We start from the raw sequence: 11544 nt of genomic DNA, 5'->3' as shown, positions 1-11544 counted from the left end.
ATGGGGTCTACAGCAGGGCTTCCTAATCTGTGGCTCTCTAGATGTTCCTGGACTAGAATTCTCATCATCCTTGAGTCTTGGCCATTCTGCCTGAGGCCGATAGCAGTTAAGAGTCCATATGGAGTGCCGCAGATTAGCTATCTGTGGTCTACAGCAAAAAAAGAGGCCCTAACAGGTTGCACTGGGTTTGAAACTGTCCTTGCAGAATCAGTGTGATATAAATGCTGTCTTTAAATGTTAAACCCTTGCTTTTTTCTAATAACCAGTTACATTTGTCTACCGCTTCTTAATCTAATCTAAGTTAAGTTAAAAGGTGTTATTGGATACGGACATGTATTGCAGGTTAAACATGAAAATCTTAGCAGCATGTTGATAGTTTTTATTAGAATGTAACTTGCAGATTAATGTATTTGAGCATGCAGGTGGTTATCACCACCCTTATGTTCTCCTGTTCTTATATTTTGAGGATATGTCCTTAATACAGTTTAGTATGATGGGCAATATTCGCAAAATTTAACGTATCCCTGGTACATTGACGATTCTGGAACTTCACGGGGACCCCAGAGTTGATTGAGGGACAAGATTTTAATTAATGGTGGCCAAATTCCTAAATATACGCTGCATAATTTTCTGCAACATCTAGTGTTCGGTTAACCTTAAAACTGCAATGAAGAGAATGATGATTGATAGCACTGTCTCCATTCAACAAAATACTTGTTATTGTGCACCAAAAATGATAATTAAACAAGTCATAAAATGGGAGATGGATTTATACATTAAAGGCATTAAGCACAAAACACAATATAACAATCTTCATTATTTTCAAATCGCAGCAAGCTTTTGAATCAGGTTATAATTTCCAGTACAGTGGTACCTAGGTTGAAGTACACAATTGGTTCCGGAAGTCTGTAGTTAACCTGAAGCGAACTTTCCCATTGAAAGTAATGGAAAGTGGGTTAATCCGTTCCAGACGGATTCACGGAGTACTCAACCTGAAGCGTACTTAACCCGAAGTATGAGTATAATTGGTTCTGGAAGTCCTTACTTAACCTGAAGTGAACTTTCCCATTGAAAGTAATGGAAAGTAGATTAATCCGTTCCAGACAGGTCCGCGGAGTACTTAAACGGAAATTACTCAAACCGAAGCGTACTTAAACCGAGTATGTACATGTAACAGGAATGTAAGCTGGAATGCAAAAGGCTTGCTCAAGAACAGTGACTCTGAACTCAGGTGTTCAAAGCATATCCAGCTGATTTATCAGTAGTGTCAATTGGACTATCTAGTATGTGCATGACAGTTGTGCAACTGAGTAACAGTAATCTTGATGGCAAAAGAGATATTACTTCCTGTTGAAATAAGTTAATTTAATTAGTAACACCAAAATTTGATTTGAGTGCTAAATTCTCTGCAGAAAATGTATGAATGAAGATTATTGTCATCTCTGAAATACGTTTTGGGACAATCTTACCCAAATGTAACCCATGCTTTGTTAAAACTGCCAGGTTTTTTCTTCTAACCCTATGCACTTCAGGGAATTAAAACAGGAAGTGGTCAGTTGCCGTAACTAATTTATATTTTTTAAATATGGATCTTCCAAAGTTCCAATGGATCATCATCTTATTTGGCTTGTAAAGCTGTTTTTGTATTACTATATTAGGAAATAATTTTAAATTCTCAAAGGTGGAATGAATATTAAAAGATGGCCTTTCCTTTTAGCAATGAGTGGCACCTTTTTGTTAACTTGTGAGTTGCCTTACAGAACTACCCCTTTCCTTCACAGTACTGTGAAATTTTGTGTCACATTTTATTTAAATCAAGTCGTTCAAAGTTTACACTTTTCTCACAGTGGATAAAATGTAAAAGTATTTTCCTACCTACCTGCTCAAGTGTGAATCCTGCCAGAGTTTTTTTTTTTAATGAGAGAGAACCTAGAATTATGCTGGAAATAGAAACCAAAGCTAAGCATCCTTTGGGGGATGCCTAGTTGCCCCAGAATAACCTAACTATGTATATACATAATGTGATTCTCATGCAGGAGCACTAGGAAGGAAACACTGTTCCAACTACTTTTGTATGGCCCAGTGTTGTTTCACTGCAATAAAACATTTACGTATAAGTGTGCTGCAGGGCAGCAAACAAACTTAAAGCCAGCTCAGTTCGTTGATGAATTGGCTTTCCATTTTCTTTTTTTAATTGCTAGCTTCCTTCTCACCTTTATGTTCTTCCTCTGGTGTCTTCAATCACTGCTCTTGTTTTGTGTTTTTCTCAGTTTCCCCCCCAAAAAGTAACTGAATACAGTAGTACAAAAGTCAAAGAAAAATATGCTCATTTGCACAGCTGTAAAAATAAACCTCCTGATTACAGCATGTGTTTTTCTAGGTGTAGAGTTACTTGAACTGGATAGCCAAAATATTTCTTGGCTTGCTTTGTCCAGGATTGTCAGGAGGGTTTTTGATTTTTGCTACTTGCATGGACTAGTGCATTGCACACTTTGGGAGCTTGCAGCTTAAAAATAAGTCAGAAAATTCTTGGACTAACAATTTCTATCCCTTCATTGGATGTCGGACAAGTGGTGGCATCTGCAAAGCCAGAAAAGGAAAGGCTTGCCTTATACAGACTGCTCTGTGCAATGACACAATGGCTCCGATATAAAGTGTTGCTTGACCTGAGCTTGGAAGGCAAAGGAACAAAGAAACAAGAAGTGACAGTTTTAGAGAACTGAAGAAGCATTGACGTCCCCTTATGATGGATAAATTTAAGGCTGCTCTGTTGCTGGCAGGGGTAGGAGATGCTCTGGGCTATCGAAACTTCACACGGGAAAATAATGCATTAGGTGCAAAGATTCAAGGGGAACTGAAAGAAATTGGAGGACTCGAGAACCTGGTCCTGTCATCTGACAAATGGCCAATCAGTGATAATACTATAATGCACATGGCTACAGCTGAAGCTCTCATCACAGGTAGGAAAAACTTCAGGTTGTATGCAAGCTGGGAGGGGAAGGCAAAAACTAGAGAACAGCTGTAATTGTAGTGTTCTGTTAGCTAAGCAGAGAGTTTGTGCAGAAATTCATGCTACCTTCAGTTATCTATGCATATGATGTCTTGGTTTTGCCATATTACTAGCGTGGTTGCTGAGAATGTAAACGATACAAGGAGTCTTCCCTTCAAAAACCACCTCAAGCGTGAGCTTGCTAGGTGGCCAACTATTTCTCATCTTTCTATTTCAATATGGAGAAGAGAATACTGGTCTACCTTATTACTGAGAATAATTGAGTGTCTCTCTCTCTGTATATAGATACTGTGTGTGTGTATCCCCATTCATAGTAAGAAGGTTACATATTCTCTTCATTGGTTGTATAAAATTTATTGTTGAAAGGTATAAACTGGATGCATTCACTGGATGCATTGACATGAACTTGCCTTGAATGAAACATGGATGGGAAAAAGAAAACCTTAAGCCATTTTCCTTTATCAGAGTTGCCTATTCCTGACTGGTATATAGACAGCTGCCCATCATAGTAAGTATCAAGTCCCTTTGCATAAAAAGCATCCAATATTGTCAAGTTATTGAATGCAACAGTATCTTACGATGCAATGTATGTGTTATTTTTATGATACATTCAAGATGAGTGCTGAACAAAACATCTGTATCTTCACTGAAGACAAATGCTCTCCAAATGTGTTGCACTTCTTAGTGTGTTTTCTAGAATCGGGAAAGTCAATGAAATTTCTCTGACATTCCACTCTTATCTGACTGCTGCTGAGATGCTCTAAATTTAGCCACCAGAGGCCTGTTGAAGAGAATCTGGGATATTTTATGTCTACCTACTGGTTAGCCAATGATGTGAGCAGGAGCTAATACCCTAAAGATAATGGCAAGATGTCAACCTATCATGGGAAAGGATGACTAACATACTTCTGAATATAGTCAGTGATTAAATGCATGTCACATGTTTCCTGCTTCTTGACCTCTGTATGAGCATAAATGTTATCTGCAAAGCTTATCAAGCTGCTTTGCAACCATTTTTAGCTGTACAAAAGCAAGCTAGCTACATATCCCTCTGCCTATACAGCAGGGTAGCTGCTGTTTCAAAATCTCGTTTTTGAACTTCTGTCCAAATTCCAACAATTGCAATTGCAAGCACCACTTGTTTAATATATGTGTGCTGCATGATCTTCCTGTTTTAGACATAGGAACATGATAAAAAAAACAGTTTCTAGCCATTTAAGGCAATACATGATTTCCCATTTTGAAAAACAAAATGCACCTTAACTTGCTCATTATGGGTTGAGATAGTACAAGCAAGCCCCCATTTACGTGTGTTTGATATGTGCATGACTGTCTGGAAGTGACACAAAAACATCACAAAAAGGGGTGGGGCGGGGGCAGAACAGGGTTTTTGCAGGCTTTTCCAATGGTGTTTCAAATATACACAATTTCACGTACAGCCCCCACCCCCGTAAATGGGAGTTGCCTGTACAGTATCACCATTTGTGTCTACTGGACTGAGCATTGAATGAAAGATAATTTGAAATCTATTAATGGCATCTGGTTTTGTATTAAGTGTAAGGCATCTATCTAAACCCTTTCTTCCTCTGGTGACATCTAAATTGATTTACCATAACTTATCTATTAGGGTTGTTGAAACCAGAACATAAAAATCACAGGCTGGACTGTAGAGTGGCTGTTTCTGCACCTTCGCAGTCCTAACATTTTCTAGAGCAGGTAACAGCACTTTTCAGTTGCCTCCTTCCTTAAAGCAGCTATACAATATTATTTCCCTCCATATCCTTACCATTTTCCAAATGCGAAAAATCAATAGTGTTTAGACCATAAAGTTGAATATATAGCTGCCATTGATCAAAACAATTAATCAAACAAACAAAGCTGTATGCAGAGACACTCCTAACCCCTGGATCCAGCAAATGTTATAATATAAGCCAAGCCAGCTTCCTGGTGAGGTGATTGCCTGGGTGATGGGCCATTAAAAGAAACAAAGGAAAGAGGTATATGTGAGGTGGGAAATGGATGGTTGGTTAGAAGGAAAAGCAGAGTTGAGATATGACCTAGTCCTAGAAGGATAACAGCAAGCTGGGGAGAGAGTCAGATCAATGTTTGATTTCTGTTTGAATTTTACTATCTAACGCGACCATTGATTCATAAATTGAAAGCAATAAACAATTTACTGCAGTCACACAATTAATCAGTAGCTGAACTGGGTTCCACACAGTCACAAAAACAAAACAAAAAAGAGCTGCAAAAACAAAACTGCAAAATAAATAGCAAAAACAGACAGACCTTCGCATAACACTCAAAACGGAAGTGTGGCACTCAAAACGGAAGTGTAACACTCACAACGGAGCATGTTCAGCTTCCAAAAAAAAGTTTGCAAACTGGAACACTTCTGGGTTTGCAATGTTTGGGTTCCAAGTTGTTTGAGTACCAAGGCATTTCAGAACCAAGGTACCACTGTATATTATTTCAACTGTTTTAAAGGTTAATTTTCCTCTGATAATAATTTTTGCTCTTCTGCTTTTGCTAAATTTTATGGTGTTGTGTTTGATGATATTATGTTCTCTACCCCTGCTTTATATTGTTGTGTAAGCCAGAGTGGGCATTTTGCCTAGAAAGGTAGGATGTAAATGTATATGCCCCAGCTCCAGCTTTTCTCTCACCTGACACTTCTAAGTAAACATGCATAGAATTGCACTATACATTATTTAACCTCCTAATTGTGTCTATGATGGGCAGGTCCCCCACCCCACCCCAGCTGGCATTCACCACAACTCAGTTCCGGCACTTCTCATGTGCCATTGCAAGAGAACAAGGGAGGTGTTCGTGGTGAGTTCCAGCACCTCGTTTTTTCTAGAAAAATAGCACTGATGACAGAGTAGTTCAAGGGTGTTAAGGTGTCGCTGATCCATCTTTAGCAACCTTGACAAATGGAGCAGGAGGAGTGATTTCCTTTTCTCCTTTTGGACGTTACCTGCTGCTTCATCTGACTATATAACAACTTCTTCCCCTGTACAGATTACTGGTGTTTAGAAGACCTATATCGGGAACTTGTAAAACGTTATGTGGATGCTGTTGACAAACTTCCTGGGAGACGGTCAGATCCTGCTACTATCGAAGCTTGCTCCCAACTGAAACCAGACAACTATCTCCTGGCTTGGCACACACCATTTAATGAGAAAGGTAAGGTGGTGGCTTTTCCGAGCTGAAACCTATCCTACATCATTGTACTTTAAAGGAACCTACAATGGATTGGTAAGGTATAATAATGTCAGGGCCAGCTCAAGATATTTTGCTGCCTGAGACAAAGGACAAGGTGGCACCCCCCCCTCACCAAATGCATACCCAGAAGCTGATCTGACTGGTAGAACCATAGAATTGTAGAGTTTGAAGGGACCTCAAGAGTCATCTAGTCCACCCCCCTGCAATGCTGGAATCCCAGATGAAGCATCTGTGACAGATGGCCATCCAACTTCTGCTTAAAAATCCTACTCCAGTACTGCACTTGAGGGCAGCAGGCTAGGGGTTCTGCTGAATTCAGTGGGTTTACTTCTAAGTGTAGGATTGCGCTGTTAGGCTGTGAGTTCATGGACACTTACCTGATAGGAAGCCCCAGTGCACAAAGGAGGACTTACTTCTGAGTAAACATGAATGTGATTGCATTATTTTTGCAATCTGAATACAGTAGTTTCCCATTTTGCTGCTGCTATCTCAGCACTAACTGATTTAAATCAGTGTTCATTACGTAGTTTTTTTTTTACATAGCCCCAAAGAAGTACTACTAGTTCTGGAGGCAGCCACAGCTTCTTACATAGAAAACTGCCTTATACTTGTCAGATTATAGGTCCATCTGGCTCAGTCTTATCTACAATTGATGAACAGCGACTCTCCTGGATTTAAGACAGGATTGTCTCCCATCCCTTCCTGCAGATGCTAGGGACTGAACTTGGAACCTTCTGCATTGCAAAACAGATATTCTACAACCCTCCCCCTACATTCTCATTTACTCTACGTCTGGCAATAATGCCTCACTCAGTAATGAAGTATATAATTATTGCAGGGCACTGTGTCCTTTTGTAAGTTATCTCTGTCCAGTTTAAATCTCTATTTAAAGAGTTTTGTTCTTGGTGCAATGCCTTCTGGTCCAGATTTTTTTGTTTGTTCTGGAATTTGTGTTTCTTTTCAGGAATACAATCTGTCGTGGATCCCTTTCAGAGCCTGCACTAACCTGGACATTTTGTCCATGTAAAGTGATCTATTTAAACTAAATTGCCCAGGGAGCAAAACGAGGCATATGTGATTCCTCTCAGAGTATGTGCCGAGACGCAACTTCACTGTGGTAGTTACTGTATTATTCAGGCTTCAAAAATGCAACATATACATTCTGCAGAGAGATCACTTTCCATTCTTTAGTACTGACCATTTAGAAGAGGCGTTGTACGTCTTCTTCACTGGCCCTACACGGCCTCGCAAGGAAAGTGCAGATTCCAGACCTAGCACTGTGCTGATGTGACACTATATCACTGCAATATACAACCACTCAACACCAGCATCATATATTAATGCAACATCATGGCATAAACATTGTAATGCAATACGATGATTATTTTTGTCTCTCTGCAATCAACCTCGTTTGACAGTGCTGCTGCCTCTCTCTCTCTCCCCACTCTGTCCTTCTCACGGCAATTGCTGGAAGAGAAAATAAAAGAAAAAATACCTGGCAATTTTAGCTCACTTTGCCCCCTCTGGCCCCGTTCCATGGATGGATAGCAGGCTGGTAGTGAAGCAGTTACAAGCACGCTGCTCTCAATCATGCATAGATCGAATAGAAACCCCAGAAATTGTTTTGAGAAGGTATGTGTATCTCTCAAAGCAAAATCACAATAGCTATTTGAGATTCCACATAGGATCTATATATGTAAGGTGAGCACAGCTAAACCCATATAAGCCAGACTTTAGGAATGGTGCCGCAAAGGTGGCTGTCTTCTGGAATTGCTTTCTTAATTGATGTACATGAAGACATGTGAATTGAGAAATGGCTAAATTATGTATTGATATATTCATAGCCGCTAGAATGCTAGCAGACACTTGGTTGGTAATTTCTATTTCTATAAAGCATGGACTATGGGAGACTTGGGTTTGGAGGCTCTGTCCCTTAAAAAGTCAGCCTCTGCCCCCCCCTTTCCAGCTTCATGTCTTATACCACCACATATATAAGTGGGTAGGGGCAACCAGTTCAGCAGCCTGACGCCTTTTGTGTAGCCCCAGGCTTAAATAAAACAAAACAAGATAAAAACATAGAAAAGACTTTCATTAAAATGTAATTGAAGGTTACATTGGCTAGGGGGTATCACAACCACAACCACAACCACCACAACCTTTTTACCTACTCCTTGCCTATCCATTGTGAGGTGACAACAGACTATGAGGCTCTAACAGCTTAATTTTATTCATAGCTTAACATGCAACAAGCCATGCAGCCGGGTGTGAAGCATTAAACTAATAAGCAAATACCAGGACTAAGTTCCACTCCTAGGGTTGAAGCACTGCTGGACGCAGCACAGTTGGCATTCCGAACTCCTAAAAATGGCTGGCACCCACAGTTTCTATGGAGAACATAGGCCTAGTGCTGAATTTTGAAAAGTGTCAGGGTTTAAGGTTATCCTGGCAACCTTATTCTCTGACGTGGAAACCTTGTCTCTTTGTCTCTGGTATGGAAATGAACCCTGCTGCTTGGTGTTTTTTTTTTTTTAATGTATAACAATGAATGGCTATTTACCCCGGTATGAATTTAGGTTGATGACACTTGAGTTGTCATCAGAGGCCTTGCTCCAGATGACTGCCCTTTTGAGATACAGTGAGTGGTGACGGGAGACAGTCAGGGCCTCTTCTGTCGTGGTCCTGGGTCTTTGGAAAGTTCTCCTCAAAGAGGACTGTTTGGCACTGATGGTGCTGTTCCTCTAGACAGCTAGTTATTTTATTGTTATTGATTCTTACCACTGTTTTCAATGCTGCTTACCTTGCGACTTTATATGATAGAAGCTATATTGTGTATAAGAGGCAGCCTACACAAGTATTTGGATTTGGGGGGATTTTTGTATGGTGTTGCTTATTGCGGATGCTTTTTATTGTTGTTGTTTAATCTGCTGTTTATTAATTGGTGTTTTTTGACTGGGGACTCTAGTCATACAGCTGGAAATATAACGTTTTAAGTGCATTATACAAATGTGACACTAGGTGGTGCTAGTGAGCTAATGGCAAATTCCATACACACACACACTGTTTTTTTAAAGCATTTTCACAGCTTTTGTTTTATATGTGTGTGTAGATTCAGCCTGGCTTTTATTTCTTTATTATTTCTACATTCCTGCCCGTTAAACACCTCCAAGGTGGCTTGCAAAAGGTCATCTAACAACAACAACAACAACATAGTAGTAGTAGTAGTCCGAGTAGCAATACAGCTGGATAATGGAGCGGTGTGATTGCCTTCCTTGCTGCGGCCTTAGCAATGGACGTTGGTGCTTGGGGAAAGGGAACTCTCTGCTAGGAGCTGTTTCTGGGCTTGATGTAAAAGTTGTTGCTTTCCTTCCCTCTGAGATCCCAAATCAGCAACCTCCAGCTTTTATGATTCTTTCAAAATATTGTAAGTTACTTCAATGGAATATGGGATATAAACAGAAATGCACTCAAAATATATTACATATAACAATCCAGCAAAAGTGAATGTTTTATTTAATTGATTTCATTAGGAAATTCAGCAAGGGAGAACACTGAATATGTCCACTGAGAAGCAAATCCCAATGAGTTTGATGGGACTTACTCCCAAATAAGTGGGGTACAGAAATGTATAGCCACACCCAGGCCTATGCAGAGCAGGGGGCAGCTAGGTACATTTGCCCTGGGCCTTGGAGGGCTTGGCTGGCCGGGGGGCAGGGCGGGTTGGCCTGCCAAGAGACCAGCTGCTTTTTTGTTTGAGTTTATAACTTTATTCTAACAAGACTCCCAACTAGGGCCTCAGACAAGCTCTGCATGGGCTTGGTCACACCCTTAGCTCCCATGTTAACATCAGCAGGACTTAAAAGGTATTTCCATTTTGGATTACCACACCCTAAATACGTATGTATACTGAATTATAATTACTATCTTCCTCCCAGCTTAGCGATGAGCCACCTGTTGCCCCCCACCAGGGCTGTACAGAGCTTCTCTCAGGCCCAGGGTGGCTGGGAGTTATGGGGCATTCTCAACATGACCGTTTAAGTCTGGCATGCCCCTGGTGGGGGCCCCCTGGTCAGCTTAGCCCCCTAAGGTCTAGGGCAGGGGTGGCCACCTCCCAAGAGACTCTGATCTACTCACAGAGTTAAAAACTGGGAGTGATCTACCCCCTTTTGGGGGGTTCAGGTCAAAGCTGTTGAGTTTTTTTAAGGAAGGGAAGCCCAGTTTTTTTGGGTTTAGGTCAAACTTGTTGAGCTTCTTTTAGGAGGGAGGGAGGCCCATTTTTGTTTAGGGCTTCAGGTCATGGTTCAGCTTTTTTTAGGGAGGAGAAAATTTTTAGGTGAGCTTTTTTAAGGGGTGCCAGTGATCTAGCAGTGATCTACCACATCCAGTGATCTACTGGTAGATCACAATCTACCTGTTGGACGTGCCTGGTCTAGGGCAAGTGTACCTGTCTTCCCCCATCCCTCTTCATGGGCCTGCCTCCCACTCTCACAAGTTCTCGGACTTCAACTACCAACTTCTCAGCAGCTTTCTGGCTCCCACACCACTTCAAAATTCACTAACATCATCAGCTACAATCAAACATGATTCAAATTAAATAAAAAAAATTCCTTCAGTAGCACCTTAAAGACCAACTAAGTTTTTATTTTGGTATGAGCTTTCGTGTGCATGCACACTTCGTCAGATACACTGAAACAGAATCCACCAGACCCTTATGTATATTCAGAGGGTGGGGGGTGGGGTGATGGGAATGGGTGGTGGGCTGATAGGAGTGGTAAACCTGTTGATGACTGTTAATGACTGATTCAAATTATCGTTCATGACTTGTTTGCCTTTTTTGTTGATGTTGACGACAGGTTCAGGATTTGGAGCAGCTACAAAAGCCATGTGCTTAGGGATGAAATATTGGAAGCCTGACAGGCTGGAAACTCTCATTGAAGTGAGCATTGAAGTTGGACGAATGACTCATAACCACCCTACAGGTAACGTCTAGCGAAATCAACCTGTTTTGGTTAGGATATATTGACTCTGGATTGCCCTGCCCCTTGCAAGACTGGCACTCCTGCCAAAGCCCTGGTCGATCTTGAGGTCTGTTAACAGCATTTGAAGACAATGGGGGGGGGGGAATGCAAGTAGCACAGAACACAGTTGCCAGGTTGTTGACAGAGATGAGGCAATCTCAACATAAAGCTCCCGTTGCTCTGTCCCAGTTCCTGCCAACCTAGCAGTTCAAAAGCATGCCAGTGCAAGTAGATAAATAGGTACCACTGTGGCAGGAAGGTAAATGGTGTTTTCGTGCACTCTGGCACTCGTCA

General features: G+C 41.1%; 1 protein-coding gene across 2 annotated transcripts in view; it reads left to right on the top strand.

Annotated features, from left to right (window-relative positions):
* Positions 1-2677: 2677 nt before the first annotated feature.
* ADPRHL1 (ADP-ribosylhydrolase like 1) overlaps positions 2678-11544 on the top strand; it is a 33966-nt gene continuing 25099 nt past the window's right edge. For both annotated transcript variants that reach the window (XM_035114345.3, XM_035114344.3), the window contains exons 1-3: positions 2678-2960; positions 6032-6196; positions 11086-11211. In XM_035114345.3, the coding sequence (XP_034970236.3) occupies positions 2744-2960; positions 6032-6196; positions 11086-11211 (508 nt within the window). In that variant the 5' untranslated portion in view covers positions 2678-2743. The remainder of the gene's footprint in view (positions 2961-6031; positions 6197-11085; positions 11212-11544) is intronic.

This window comes from Zootoca vivipara, chromosome 4 (assembly GCF_965207765.1).
Source record: "Zootoca vivipara chromosome 4, rZooViv2.hap1.1, whole genome shotgun sequence".
Lineage (NCBI taxonomy): Eukaryota > Metazoa > Chordata > Lepidosauria > Squamata > Lacertidae > Zootoca > Zootoca vivipara.
Note: the sequence above shows the minus strand (reverse complement) of the source record. Positions and strands in the feature narration are given on the sequence as shown.